This window comes from Myripristis murdjan, chromosome 6 (genome assembly GCF_902150065.1).
Source record: "Myripristis murdjan chromosome 6, fMyrMur1.1, whole genome shotgun sequence".
Taxonomy (NCBI): Eukaryota; Metazoa; Chordata; class Actinopteri; order Holocentriformes; family Holocentridae; genus Myripristis; species Myripristis murdjan.
In genome coordinates this window covers 4,376,041-4,391,562 of record NC_043985.1, presented here as the reverse complement: position 1 = coordinate 4,391,562, position 15,522 = coordinate 4,376,041, and the positions used below count along the sequence as shown (strand labels likewise).

The 15,522-nt window shown below is 44.5% G+C and overlaps 1 protein-coding gene across 2 annotated transcripts in view; it reads right to left on the bottom strand.

Annotated features, from left to right (window-relative positions):
* The window catches only part of cttnbp2 (cortactin binding protein 2), an 84,546-nt gene that overhangs the window by 16,539 nt on the left and 52,485 nt on the right, over positions 1–15,522 (bottom strand). For both annotated transcript variants that reach the window (XM_030053278.1, XM_030053279.1), the window contains exons 4-10: positions 13,162–14,590; positions 9,651–9,959; positions 7,315–7,414; positions 5,076–5,226; positions 2,106–2,303; positions 1,365–1,482; positions 272–565 (exon numbers count right to left, since the gene is read on the bottom strand). In XM_030053278.1, coding sequence (XP_029909138.1) covers positions 272–565; positions 1,365–1,482; positions 2,106–2,303; positions 5,076–5,226; positions 7,315–7,414; positions 9,651–9,959; positions 13,162–14,590 — 2,599 coding nt within the window. The remainder of the gene's footprint in view (positions 1–271; positions 566–1,364; positions 1,483–2,105; positions 2,304–5,075; positions 5,227–7,314; positions 7,415–9,650; positions 9,960–13,161; positions 14,591–15,522) is intronic.

Sequence of the window (15,522 nt, the reverse complement as noted above, 5' to 3'; positions counted from 1 at the left end):
ATGGAGAGCTGAGAGGCTGCAGGTTTTCTTTCCAACCAAAAGCTCCACCTGGTGATTTCACTGATGACCTCACCTTCAAGCAGAGAACAGGGACTAATCAGTGAAATCAGCTGCTGGAGTTTTTGGTTGGAAAGAAAACCTGCAGCCTCTCGCCTCTCCATGGCACATGGTTGCCCACCCCTGATCTAGAATATGCTGTCAAGTGCTGCAGACAATGCAAACCACACTGATGTCACAGTTATAAAGAGAAAAAAAAGGTCTAACTCCTCACCGATGAGGACAGAGGCAACGCTGGCAGGGCTGAGGCCAAGCAGGGGGTGCTGCGCCTCCTCCCTGGCCTGCTGAGAGTCTCTGCAGAGGAGCTGGAGGTGGGAGGTGAGGGCCTGGCCGAGAGCAATGCCCAGCTGAGCCCAGCGCGTCGTCCGGTCCACACACACCCTGCCCAGCACCAGCAGACTGCTGGCACCGCCCTCCGCCTCCTCTTCCAGTGCCTCCACTGGACACATGGACTCTGTACCTCCTCCTCCACCGGAACACTGGAGACGCACCAGGACCCTGTAGGAGTCTGGAGGTAAAGATGGAAAGATGGAGGGAAGGAGGAAGAAAAAAAGGAAGGAGGAAAGAGAAGGGATGCATGGAAGAAAGTTGAAGGAAAGTAGGAGGGAGGCCAGAAGGACAGATGGAGGAAAGAAGGGAGAGGTGGAGAAAGAGAAGAGGGATTGAGAAGGAAGAGGGGAAACAGGAAGGGAAATGTGTGTAATAACATTAATTTCTTTGTCACTTAACAGGAAATATTCTCTTATGTGATTGAAGAAAACTGAATCAAACAATCGAATATACCCCACCCCCCACCCGTAATAATGATGTAATACTTAATAGTTGAACATTATTCTATACTGCAATTAATGTCTCTTGATATGATATTAGAACATTACACTGCCATGACAGTACATTGAACAAACTTGATCTTGAATTACAGCACATTGCCTGTTCTACCAACAAGGAAGAGCAGACATATTGTGGGGTAATAGATAGTTTTATTAAATGGATTTTTAGCTTTCATAGATTATCAGTCATTCCATTCTGAGTTCCATGCAGACTCTTTTCGGAAATTACAATTCCTAATCATAAATTTAAAGAATTATTACTTGATTAAACTTTTGCCAAATTAAAATGAATTGAACAGATGGATAATACCGTTAGTTGAATGCAATTCCAAAACAGGGAAATGATCAATTGCTTTGTGCACTGTTCCAGGAAAATCTCAAACACGCACGCATACACACACACACACACACACACACACACACACACACACACACACACACACACACACACACACACACACAGAAGTGGCCACTCACGCAGGTTTTCCAGCAGGTCTTTGCAGTCGTCGGTCGCCACATCATGAATGGTACGATTACACTTATCCCTCCTCTCAATGTCCTGTTCAGTGTGGCTGCACAGTACCTCCAGACACTCCTACACACACCACACACACACACCACACACACACAGATAAACAATCAAAGGAAAAGTCAAAAATCCTCTTTCAAAGAAATGGTTGTATGTGTCAGGGTGCGATGTCAGCATGTGCATTACAGTGGTGTGATAAGTACACACACGTGCACATGTACAGTGTATACACACATCAGTGGGCATGCACATCCAACCTTACATTTACACGATACACAATCTTGTTCTGAATACATGTAGCAGTGGGTGGACTTCATTTAAATTCCGGTCATGCACCCAGTCCAGCAACCAGTCCAGTCTAGCCTGGCTGTCGCCTGCATTAATCTGAGCTGAGAGGGCTGTTTCAAGCCAGCGAGGTCAGCCGTTCCATTAGAGCCGCTGCTGCTGAGATTGATGGCAAGGACGGACATTAGTGGGTGAGACAGAGTGGACTACAGTGCAGGTGCAGCGTCAGTGTGGTGTAGATGAATGTACAGTACAGTCAGCCTGATCAGTATAGAGAGCAGGCGTGGAGGAGGGCGGTTCTGGGATGCAACGAGCCGTCTGGATTCATGTGTAATGTGTTGGGAGGTGTCCGCCCGATAACCCTGATGACATATATCACATTATGGTGGATGTGTCGTTGTCACCTTGAGGCCCCGGGCAGCAGCCATGTGTGCTGCCGTCCACCCGTCTGTGTTGGCCTGGTTGAGCAAGGTGGCGGGTAGTGTCAGGGTGTCAGAGTCCAGGGTCACAGCAGGGTCATGCTGGACTGGGTGGCAGAGGAGGAGACGCAGCGAGTCCATGTGTCCTGCACCAACCGCCGCATGCAAAGCCGTGCAGCCGTCCTGCAGAGGAACAAGGGCAAATGTATGTGTATGTGCACAGAGTTACACTGGGTCCAAGTCACTGAAAGCATCACTTTCTGACTTAAGTCTATTTGTCACAAATGGAAGAATCTATTAGTGCTGCCATCACTGCGTTGTAATGGTGTTGTGCTGTCATGAAGGTGTCATATATGCTGGATACTAACTAACTGAATAATGGAATTTCTTGTGAAATTAATAACTTGAAAGGGCATCATACTACTGAACTGCAGACACAGAGACCACCAGATCTACAATTTTATACCAATAGTTTTGGAGCAACCACAGTTGGATTGGACTGAATTTATCTGAAAGTTGAAATAAATACATGCACATTTTGCTCCAGAAGGATCCCAGCACATACATTTAAATAACAATAGAGGATAAAAACACAATAAAGTCAATGACTCATTTCCACTGCAGTCCTCTCAGAAAAACACAGAACAATACAACACATAAAAAATGCATACACTACATAACAATGCATATGATGAAAAAACAAAGGTAGATTATAGAACAACCAACACTCTTCAGCCGGTTAGTGATGGTTAAGTTTAGGCGTGGGTTTTCTCAGGTTAAGGTTAGAGGAAGGATTTTGGACCTGCTGAAAATAATTTGGTGGCTTCAGGACTTTGTTTAAAACTGTGGTGGTTCTCCATGGCTGCGATGCATGTCAGGCCCCCTGCCGGCTCAGTGGTCTGTGGTGCACACCACAATATAACTGTGATGTCTTTCCTGTCTCTCCATGTTATAATCAGAAAAAATCCTTATTTTTCTAAATTTTTTGTTGAAATTTGCCATTCTGCATGTTTATTCCTACAATATCAAGGCAGGTTGAAAACCACTGTGTCCACCGATGTCTCATTCATGTGCATACATAAACATATATAAGTAAACTCACTGGCACATACATGGTACATTCAGTCTCTACAATTTTCACATTTTATAACTTCATGTTCACATAAAATCATCATCGTTAACCCAACATACTGGCCAACTGTTTCTAATGCTAGGATGGAAATGCCTTTGTGCTGATGATATACGACATCCAACAGAAACAATGGCAGCATCCTTTCCCGGCAGGGAAGCCAGGCTAAATGTAGCACATACTCAACAGTTAAATATCGGGTGTCATCACATGGTGCCAGGGCAACGAACAGCCCCTAGGTTACCATGGAGACCGAGGAAACCCATGCATCAGTAAGCTTACACTAGTTAGAGCACTGAGCGCCTGAGAATAGTTAAATGAATTATTTGTGGTTGGCTAAGGATGAAACAATGAGCCAATGATAACGAGGAAGAAACTGAGTCACATAAAAAAAAGAATATTTCAGATATTTCAAAGTATATACTATCAAAAAAGGGAAAATAAGTTCCATAATATGTCTGTTTTAATAGTGTAAATAAGACAAACATACTAGAGAACCCTGCTTTCTACAGCAACTGGATGTCACTCATGAGGAAATGACAAAATTTTCAACTGCAAATGGCTTTCCAATATCCCAGTCCCAGCATTAATATCTTTATTTTATCATATCAATGAGTATTTTAAGTACATTATAATAATCATACTCTATGATTATTGCCCACAATGTTTTAACAATTTAATCAACATTTAAACATTTGCATGTTTTAGGAAGGTATCTCTAGTTATGTTTATGTGCATGGAGAAAACCATTTTTAATATTTTCAGGTTGTAACCTGTGTGGTGATGTGTAGTGTCTGAGACTGCTGCTCTTCTGGCCTGTTGGTCGCTTTGTAGTGGGCGAATAAGATTTATAATCAAAATGGCAGGGCCCAGTGTCAAAATCCATCATTCTTCTAAGTTTTGCCAAAACAGGTCAAGCAGAGGCTCAGAAACTGCATAGACAGACAGATAAATGGAGCCCAAACCCATAGTTCCTCCCTACATCTTCAACTGTAGTCAGAAGCAGAGGGGAACCAAAATGGGCGATACTGTTACGCTTACGCTTACATCAGATATGAAAATCGCTTTCTGGCACATAACAGGAGGAGGGCACTGTTATTTCTGCACTACCAGAGATACAGCTTTGGTATGGCCAGAGGAAAAGGCCAGAGGATGAAAAAAAAAAAAAAAAAATCACTTCCAACATCCTTTTCAGTAGAAAAGCAGAGAAAACAAACACACATGGAGCCAATGCCAAGAAGTGAAAGGAAGACAACCGGCAACATCCTCTCTGGGACTTGAGAAAACAGGGTTTATGGGAAATGTGCTTTTAATTTTAAGAAACACTAGCACTAACAATACCACTGGCATGACAGAGGCTACCAATCATCTTAACCATGGTCTCATTTGTTTACAGTAATTGTCCCACACACGATGAAGTCAGAAGACTATGGACAGACGGATGGATGGCCTGTTGGCAGCACTATAATTAAAGGTCAACCTTTTAAAAGCCATCAGTGCTATACCACTGGTCCGATTTGATCAAACATGGAGGGATGATGCATCTTGTTCCCAACTGGCCCAAGGGGTGCCTGCACTATCTTGGGGTATGGTGTGTTACTACTACTACAACTTTAATGGAGCACAGCCAAGAGTAAATTCCTTCCCATGTGTAAAGGTATCTAGTGGCAAAGAAGAAATCCCAGCAACACTTGCAAAACATGTCCAACGGCTGGAGTTTCTACTTTCCCAGTGATACCAGCCAACAGCGCCGCCCTCAGAGCAGGAAGTGGTTAAGTGGTTTAGTGTTTAACTTAAACGCAGACAGTCCGGTGGGCCAGACTTACGGTGGTGGTGCACGAGCGGTTGGCTCCGGCGCCGAGCAGGACACGGATGCAGTCCAACCTTCCTGCTTCACTGGCCAGGAAGAGGGAGGTCTGCCCCCCCGCCGCCGCCTCGTCCACAGCAGCTCCTGCAGACAGCAGCACCTCCACACAGCTGCGGCGAGGAGGAGGACGAGGAGGTTAGCAAGACATGCAAGCACCAAAATACATATTCACACACACACGCACCTGGGCAGCGGAGATAAAGGTTGTAAACACATGTGAATGTACACAGACACCCACAGATTTCTACATATACTGTACATACAGTATATGTGTGTATGCTTGTGTGTATTTATTTATTTATGATGGATATAAAGCCATTCAATATGGTGCAAAACCGAACTATACCTTTAAAAAAAATTAAAAAAATAAAAAATGCATGAGAGCTATCTAACCATACACTTCGCTGATGAATTAATGAATATACTTATTTAGTATTTTTATGTTTGTTTTTAATAGTCTAAGTAGACTTCTGTCTTTGAAAGAATATTTGTTGATTTCATATTGTTATCCCAAATGCCTGAATGAAAAAAGTTATTTTTGACAAATGAATGAAAATACAAAATACAGTGGTGTGGTGTTTTTTTCTCACTTATATACGAGACAAACTGAAATGAAACTGAAATCGTGATCTAAAAACCACAATACAAAACAATCTATGGGTTTACTGAACCATAACCCCCCCAGTATTTATCAATTTTGGGACACGAGACATAAGATATTATCTAGGATTTAGGATATTTCAGCATCGTGATCTGGCACAAATGTTATCTTTTCCTGGTTTTAAAGGCTGCATTACAGTAAAGGGATGCAATATTCTGAACTTATTAAGACTGGTCTAGCTGTTTAGTTTATTTGCCTATAACTGTTTGGTCATCATATCCACATTAATAATGACTGTTTAGCAAAACCTCTTTGTGTAAATAACTCATGAAAGTGCCAATAGTCTTCCCTGCAATATCATCAAAACACTGATATCAAAGTTTTCATTCAAGGATATTGCATTATTTGATTCTGTCCATGGTGCCCAGCCGTAATACATACACTTTCACTGTGCATGCAAATACACACAAGCTGGAGAGAGAGAGAGAGAAGTGGAAGGAGAGGAGGCTCAGTACACACATATCAAACGTGCACACTCCAACTCCAAGCAGCACCTGTTCAGAGACAAGGGAAGGCATCAATCACCCCAGCCTGCTCTCCTGCACCATTAGCAAGGCAGGGAGCCACTCCTGCCCAGCGACAGAGCAGGTCATCTGAGGAAAGCTGAGCCTGCCTAATAACACCACCACTGAGTCACCCGGTCCCACTTAAAAAACACTGTAAACCCCACAAATGACCTGTGTGTGTGTGTCTCTGCTGGCATGCCTTTTGGATATCCCCACTCTATTTATAACACCATGATCAGATATTACAACACTGCACATTCCTCAGCTGGTCCTGGGCATCGCTCTTTTGGGATGTGCACGCACAGATACACACACACTAACACACACCTCTTCGGCTGTCAGAACGTCTGCAGCTAAAGACAAGTGTCAGTTTGGGATTCATCATGGAATTATATCGACTGTTCAGAAGCGGCTGTGCATGCAGCAGAGAAACAAAGACAGACATTTGCATCATCTTTGGAGATAATTAATAATCCTCGCTCTGGTGAGGTTCACACTGTGAATTACTCTGCTGAGCAGCACTAATGGAAGCCACACTGTAGACCGACGTAAATGGCAGCTATCCAATGTTTGTCCTACACTCTGCTTAACGTAGCCCAAAAACCACCCCAAGAGAGCTCTGGATCCACTTTGCAAATAACACAGAGCTTGTTTTAACTTGACAGCCTGCTATATAATATTTGTCACAGAGCAACTGAGGTGGCCGCAGCCGTTCGGAGCTGGTGTGGTGACTGTGCCAAGCGGACAAGCTGGCACTGTTGCTGGCACTGAACCACTGTGGTGAAAGGTTTCACACATTGGGGCTTCCAGCTGTGCATCTGTCTGAGCACGCTGCATGAGACCGGATCACTGCAGCTTCTCCGTGATTTGGTTATATACAAAATTCTACAATGATATGAGAACAATATCATTGATTGTGATTTATTTCAGAAGGGTAACACAAGAGAGAGACAGTGTGTGTGTGTGTGTTTTTTTTTTTTATTTATTTGTGGGTGGACTGTGTGGAAAAGGCCGGGTGTGTATGAGCTCACTTGCTGTGGCCATGGGCGGCAGCTAAGTGTAAAGGCGTGAATCCATTTTCATCCGAAACATTAGCAGACGAGCCATAAGACAGCAGCAGCTTCACACACTCTGAAAGAGAGGGAGAGAGACAGAGAGAGAAAGAGAAATGACAATGTACTTGATTTCTACGAACCATTTTTTCACTTTTGTGGCTCTGACAATTTCTGTTTTGAAGCTACACAACTATCAACCTGTATGTACTGGTGGCCTAGCAGTATGCTTTCAATAATAAATAAAATATTCAATAAATTAATGAACTGTTTTTCAGGATGTTACTTGAGTTGTCTGAAGAGTAATATTTTTTTTAAGCTTGAGGCATAAAAAAGTAATTGCAGGAAACTGAGTCACAATTTTCTAAAGAATAGCAAAGTTAAGTAAATTGTACCATTTTCAGGCGTGTGTGCGTGTGTGTGTGTGTTGTAGGGGTTGGGCCTGATTTAGATTACACTATGTGATGTGTATGTGTGTGTGTCAGCTGAACGAGCATGTACAACATCCATGTTGAAGTCAGAGCCTTGAGAGGACAATCCATCTCCAGTTAATGGCAGCCTACATAATGGATCAGCAACAGCTCATAAAATTAGAGGCTTTTCCAACAGCACAGCACTGTGTTGAACAGCACTGGATCTTTCACCCACAAATCCTCCAGCAACTTTCTGCGTTGGGGTCATGTGTGAATGTGAGGTACAAGCAGAAAACTTTACCCAGAATTTCCCTCCCTCAAGACCCCGTGAAATTCCTGAGAATCCTGTCAGGCTAGTGTTAACAAAAGCCTCAAGATTCACTCCTGCACACAAAAGGTAACAACAGTTTTACATAATGTGCATTCATATAGAGCCCACACACTAATCACAAGAGTTCTGGGTGACGTCTTTCATTCCAGGAGTTACTCACAGCTACATTTGAAGCTGGAGAGCTGGAATGTGAAAACTGGTGACTGGTGAGCAAATGTTTTCTTTCCTAAAATGTCTGCAAATTTGACAGCCTAGAAGACCAGAGAGCTTCCAGGCACCTGAGCAGAATAATAATTACAATAAGAAGAATATGTACTTTAATAAAAGTTCCACCCCAATGTTTCAGAGCAAAAGTTCCTGAGTCTTAGTTAATGCAAATAAGGAGGAACATGTGTGACGCTTTCACACACGTCATATGTTTAATCAATTAGGGAATGTGTTCAGGGCTAAAACCTCACCAAGATGGTCCACCAGGGACTCCCAGAGGACTCCGTTAGCTCAGGGACCATTTTGGGGCCCAAGAACTGCAGACATGGGTGAAAAGTTCCTGCTTCCTAAAAAGTAGTTCCGGGGTTCAGAAACAGTTCCTACAGTAGAAAATGGGGCATGTTTTTCCAGTCGACAAGTGCTCAGCTCTCGCTCTCACTTTGGTTGTGGTACAGTATCAGTGCCATGCTGTATCTATATTGGGACTAGCATCAGCAGCACTTTTGGTTTTCCACTGGAGTACTGAGGTGGTGTGTACTCTGCTTGTGAATCATTTATGTAGCGATGATGCTCCTGTTATCATCCTTTGAAAGTGGGCCAGTAACAAATTAATGTTGGCACTTTACTTGCACACTTCAGATGTGCCAGTGCCGAACCAAAGGGCACACATAAATGTGTCAGTATAGATATGGCCCCATACACTATGCAATGGCGGAAAAGAACACAGCCATTACGCTCAAGCAATAATGAATATTCCTGCAAATTTCATTCATTTTCTGGTGTTACATATCACTTCTTTATACTATCAATAAATAAGAATCAATACAAGCCTATGGGAATTCCTTGAAAAAAAAAACCTTTTTACAATCAATCAACCAACCAGCTACTGACAACTTCCAAGGTTACAGCTTCCATTCCCACAGGAGCTACAAAACACATGCACATTAAAGGCAACCTAAAGTGCATTGGACAGAAGTGTCCTCCTAATGATAAATGCTATTTTAATAAAAAAAAATACACTGACTCACCAAATGTCTTTGTGAGGCTCACAAGATATTTATCCTGATGTACTGATTATACTACGGTCTAATGTATGGCATTATTGTGTTATTATTGGGCCAGCATCTGACTGAAATGTTCATAGTTTTGCAATGAATATACCAAAACAGTACAATCTTGTGGACATTCTTTGATTTATTAGCATGTTGAACCCATGAATTCTTAAACCTATTGCTAGTACAGTGAGCTACATTCGATAGCACCTGTGCCACCTGTGCCACCCAGCAGCACATTCACTTTTTCTTTTTTCATGTCAAGCAATGTACTCGTGTTCACTGATCTAAGAGGAAGATCCTGTCAGGTACCTGTGTGTCCATTCTGGGCAGCAGCAAACAAGGCAGATGTTTGGTTGTGGTTGTGGTTGTGGTTGTGATTGTGATTGTGGTTGTGGTTGTGGTGGTCTTGGTCGAGATGACTGGGCTTGTTCTCCATGGTGGTGGTAGAGGTGGTGTTCATGGTAGAGGTGGTGTTGGTGGTCGGGTCTGGTTGGTTAAGCAGCATTGACAATAAAGTGACATTTCCCTGGGAAGCAGCTTGGAGGAGCATGGGGTGCCTGCCGTCCAGGGCAGCAGGCCCACCGCTGCTTAGAGAAGAGACTATGGAGGGACACCAGCCTGCAGGGGGGAGGAGGAGCAGGAGCAGCAGAGGTTAAACAAGGAGGAGGAAGAGAAACTTTCTAGAACTGCTAAGTGTGGAAAAATGAGGGACGGAGGGAGGTGGACAGGTTGGGAGGAAAGGAGAGAGCACACCTGAGTCCCACACACAGCACCATCTGTCTGAGCAGTGGGACATGGGCAAAACTGTGAATCAAAGTCTTCCTCAATTCAAGGAGAGTGTGGTTTTTTTTTTTTTTTTTGGAGGCAGAAGTGGCTCTGGAGGCAGATATAATCTCATTGGTTGTGATAAAATCGCAATGAGCAGAGCCAAGGAACCGCAGTTTTTCTGAGTCCAACCGTACCAAACGGTTGGACTCAGAAAAAGGACAAATGAAGAAGGACAAATAAATATATATATATATTATATATATAGATTTTTAAAATAAATTAAATATATTATTATTTTTAATTTATTATTATTATATTTATTATATTATTATATTATTAAATATATATATTCATTGTTTGACCCTCTCAGAACTGCCCAGCATTTCCATCAGCTCGGGCTGCTTGGGTCCTAACAGCACAAACATCACGGCTTCAACCACATTGTTAATGGTTTTGTGCAAGGCAAAGACCTTGGAAGGTCAGCTATGCCAGCTAGCCTACATACAACTGAAAACTTCTGAACATCCTTCACCAAATCAGACAAACACACTTTATACTTTAAATTTAAATTGTAGCTTCTTAAATGTGGACAATGTCACATCACTATCGGCAGGAAACTCCACCACTAGACACATTACAGTGTGTTTCTGCAAATGTCAACTAATAAGTTAGTACTGCATCACAAGAATGAATTTTTTTGCAGTCACAGTAAGCACACTAAACTTTAACATATTATTTTTTTGCTGGACTTCATTTTAATACCCGGAACAACTGTGGCTCAAGTGGCTTTGCCCATTTGAGACTTATTTTATAGTCTAATTGGATTAACTCTATGAAATTATTTCTGCCTTCAGGAAATATTTGTATACTTAAAATAAAAGCAATACCTCTTGGTAGGTACCATCCATTTTTGATGGGAACTGCCTTTTAGAAAATCAATTGATCATAGTCTGATTTTAGATAGAAATACAAGTAGCATGTGTAAACACTTTTAGAACTTCTTTGAGATTCTCCACGCCTGGAAAATACAAACAATTTCATTGGTTTTACAAGGGTTTCCCAGATTATATGAAAACTTCAGCACAGTCACAGTGACTTTATCAACAAGTGGAGTGTGGTGGAGCTCGGGTGCTGTGCCTCCACCAAAAAGTCTGTCATCCCATGAGGTAAAACCTCAGACATCCATCTGTCACTCCATTCATCCACAATCACAATCACACAGCATACTGCATAATTCAGCTCTGCCCATGCAGACACACATACACACACAATTTAGTAGATTCCTCTGCAATTAACTTGCAGTGTGAATGGTTAAGTACAAACACACGTGAAATAAAAGTGATAAAGTGAAGAACAGAAAAGAGATTAAGCCACTACACCAAACAACCTAGCTAAAACTACTAACCAAACTGCTTTTACTCTGTGGAGAGGAATTGGTTAGGTGGTGTATGAAGGGATGCTGCTCTGAGAGCAGCTGTGGTTTTAATTAGCTGTTTTGAAGTTAAGCAGGTTAAAAGTGAGCAGTCTGGAAGAGATGGACTGAGCACCTTCAGAGTGCAACCTTGTCTCAGATACTGAGGAAAGTGACACAAAAGAGAAGAAAAACAAAGTGCAGCCACATGCCTCAAGGACATGGAGAACGACAGCCGTTACCGTCACGCTTTCCAAAATGTCTGTTTGTGTTACGGTAAGGAACACCAGTGGTACAAAGACTGGTGGCAGCGAGGCTGCTAGCTGAACTCCTTCTTCAAAGGAGAGCATAAACATACTTTCTTACTATAAGATGGGTTTTAAGTTAAGTTCTAAATAAGTCTAGGAAGTGGCAGAATTTCTCTATAGCAGCCTGAGACATGGTTTTACCAGATCCTCTAGCAGGAGATGCTGCAATGATATGGAAGGACAACTAATATACTCTAAGTTACATCTACTGTAACCACTAAAACATCTGTGAAGAACATTTGAAGAGTGGCACTCCTCTTTAAAAAATGTATTCATTTGTAATCCCACATCAGAAGATCTGAAGCTTTTCCTTTACAGATCAACAATGATATGAGTATCAGTAAAAAGGTATGACTGATGTCATATCTTTTCTATGGGGTGCCACATTTCCATGTTCTTCATGGCTTGTTTTGCAAATCAGTGTGTAGATCTTGGCAGTGCATGCAGCCAGGTTACATGAATAGATGCACCAGCTGCACACTCTTCAATCAAGTTAAATCTACATGCCACAAGCAGGGCTTTCAAAAAATGCAAATGTTTGTTTAAAAACATTTCCATCCAATAACGGCAATAGTAATCATTCCTTACAATCCAACCAATTATGAAAGTACAAGCACGTTACAGAGTGAACACAAACAAAGACATTGACAACATAGCATCAGACTGTATTCAGAGTGCTGAGGAGGCAGAGGTCAGCTGGAGAAGTTAATGGAAAGGTAAACAGGAAGACTGCAGGCAGAGGACGAATGGCCACAGCATGCTACTGGAGTATGGAAGAGGGAGGGGATGAGAGAGCAGCCTCTGGCATCAGCTTCAGAGAGGAGAGGGGTTACTGGTGGGGAAGCCTACACACCCATTGAAATACAGGAGAGGGGAAACATACGGTTTGCCTCGATTAACCCTAGAGTGCTTCTGATGTCGGAAAGCTAGCCTTGAGTCGTTGAGCAATAGTCAAGCACATGTTAGAGACATGTTGTCCGTGCCGGTTGTTGATAGTGACACCGACAGGGCTAACATGACAACATGGGAGACGACAGGCGCCAAAAGGGAGGATATATTAAGGGCAGAGAAAAAGATATGAGTGGAGAGGGAATAAGTCAGTGAACAAGGACAAGAGACATCAGATCCTAAGTGGTAATTTAGGGTTCAGGGATAGGAATCGATGAGATCAACTTAATTTAATCGCGTGCTATTCTGCTCTGCATTCCTGTGGTTAGACCAGGTTCCCTGTGACCTGAGTGCTAGGCTAGGCTAGCGCTGCGGAAAGACAGTGGAGCAAAGAGAGGAGGCAGTGGGGAGAACTGGAGTTAGAGGGAGCGTGGAGCCCCTTTACCTGATGCTGTTGCCAAGGGGCTGCCTGCTGGGGCACAGGGGCTACGGGAGGATGGAGCACTAGCGGAGGAGGAGGTGGAGGGGGGGTTTATGGAGGGGCTACTGACAGTGGTGGCGGGGCTGATGACAGGGGGGCACTCTGCACATGCTGCCGGCTGCCGCTGAGGCCCCTGGACACACCCAGGGGAGCGGGAGGGGGGGCAGGCACCCACCTGAGAGGCTGTCAGGGCTGGGACCAGGTCCAGGGCAGGTTTGGGCGGCAGCTGGGGCGTGGCTGGTTTTAGCCCAGCCCCAGGAGAGCGGCTGCCGTCCCCCACTACTTTGATGGGTGGGTGAGGTGGGGAGGGGGTCTGGGACAGCCCAGGCTTTTTGGGCGGGATGGGTGGCGGGTTTCCCCTGTCGATCCTGGCCACTGTGGGTGACTTGAGGCCAATGGGGTGGCTCAGGCGGCTGGGGAAAGGGCCTCCCTCTGAGGCAGAGTGGGGCAGGCCTGGACGCAGAGGCCCAGTGCCCCCTGCTGGAGGGCTGGTGAAGCGTGAGAGGACCTGCGTGACAGTGTGACGCGCCTGCTGCTTGGCGGCAAAGTTGTCACGGTTGGTGGGGGAGAGATCGCGGGCTGGAGGACTCTGGGAGGCTGTGCCGTTTTGGTCCTGTTCCTGGAACTTGTAGCGGGCTGCCTGGACTCGCGGGCTGACCCCGCTGGGCAGGCCATGGGGTGTCTGGCCTTCTGAGCCATTCTCTGTCTGAGCCAGTCCTCCTGAGCTGCTATGGACGATCCCCCGGCCGGCTGATTTGGGCAGGCTCAGGCCCACATAATTGGCAGGGGTAGGTTTGACGGGGATGGTGAGAGGTGTCTTCTTGGTGCCCTCCACTTCAGTGGGGGCCAGGTCAGTTTGGCAAGATGTCGTCCGAGAGCTGATGGGATCTGTGGCCACGGCGACAGAAGTCAGGGCCTTGGGTTTGGGTGGCGTGCTAGTCGTGAGAGCAGCTTCTGCTGCAGTAGCAGCGGCAGGCTGACTGATGGTGGCACCATCCTTCCCATCGACCCGTTCAGTCCTGAGCTGCTCCACCTGTCGTCGCAGGCTGTGGCTCTCGGCCTCCTCGCGGCCTAGCCTGGCGCGCAGCTGCTCCCGTTCTGTGTCAAACTCTGACAGCTGCTTCTCCATTTTGGCCTCCATCTGTTGGCTGCGCTGCCGCTCGGTGCTCAGCTCCTCCTGCAGTCGGCCGGACATGCGGCTCTCCTCATCCAGGCGAGCTTGGAGCTCGTCGAAGCGCTGCGACTCCTCCACCACCCGCGTGGCTAACTGTTTGCATTCACGCACCAGCATCATCACTATATGCTTGTTCTTTTCACGTTCGTCTTTCAGTTGTGCCGTCAGCTTGCGGTGCTCCTGCTCAAGACTCTGGAGCTGTAGCTTCTCCATCTCCAGCTAGGGGAAAACAAACAGAGTCAGCTGGGAGAAATGCATCAATACAAACAGATATACTCATTTACACAACAAGAGATGAGAGAATGGTTTTGGTGTGTGAGTGCCACTTAAACAATCTGATCAGACACACAGCCCTTAACATTACATGTTTGCCAGAACAGATAAATATAAATCACTGGTGTCAGACTGTATGCAGTTAGAGTTGTGCCCAGGTTTGGCCACAAACACATACTTGATACTTGCCCATGTCTCATATACCTTTCTTCACACAAATAACCTGCACATATACAGGTCACTAGCAATCGATCAAAACAACACAGGTACACACACACTCTTGGTACCTCACATGTATGTGAAACAACCATCATATCACACACACATATTTCACATACTTGTGTGGTAATGGTCATGCAGTCTATCTCACCAGCAGTATATCTGTGATACATCGCCAGTCTTCTGCACCTCTGGTCATCACATGCATCTTAAAATGTCATCCATCACTTGAATTACCCACCCTCCCAAAACTGGTCCCATACAATAAAAAATGTGGTTTTCAAGCATGTGCATTAGGATATACTGTATATGGCATGTACTGTTCAAGGTTGCCTTCCTTCCTTCTCATTCATTCAGATGAAGAGTTTTGCTCTCCAAGCCTCTGCACGGTGTTCCACACAAACACACAGCAACCTTGCAAACATTAATAATTCAAGACTTTCTGAACGTCTTTGAGGGTCATGAATTTATTTAACATAATCACTGGGGTTAACAACACACTTTATGTCAGTATGAGCAAAATTACAAATGTACACGGATGCAGGTTGTTTACATGGGAAAACTGCTGTTCATCTTGATAAGAAAATAAGACCAAGGCTTAATGAGAGGAGAAATGACTTCTCTGAGATCGACATAGATCTTAGAAAGCTGAGCTGATA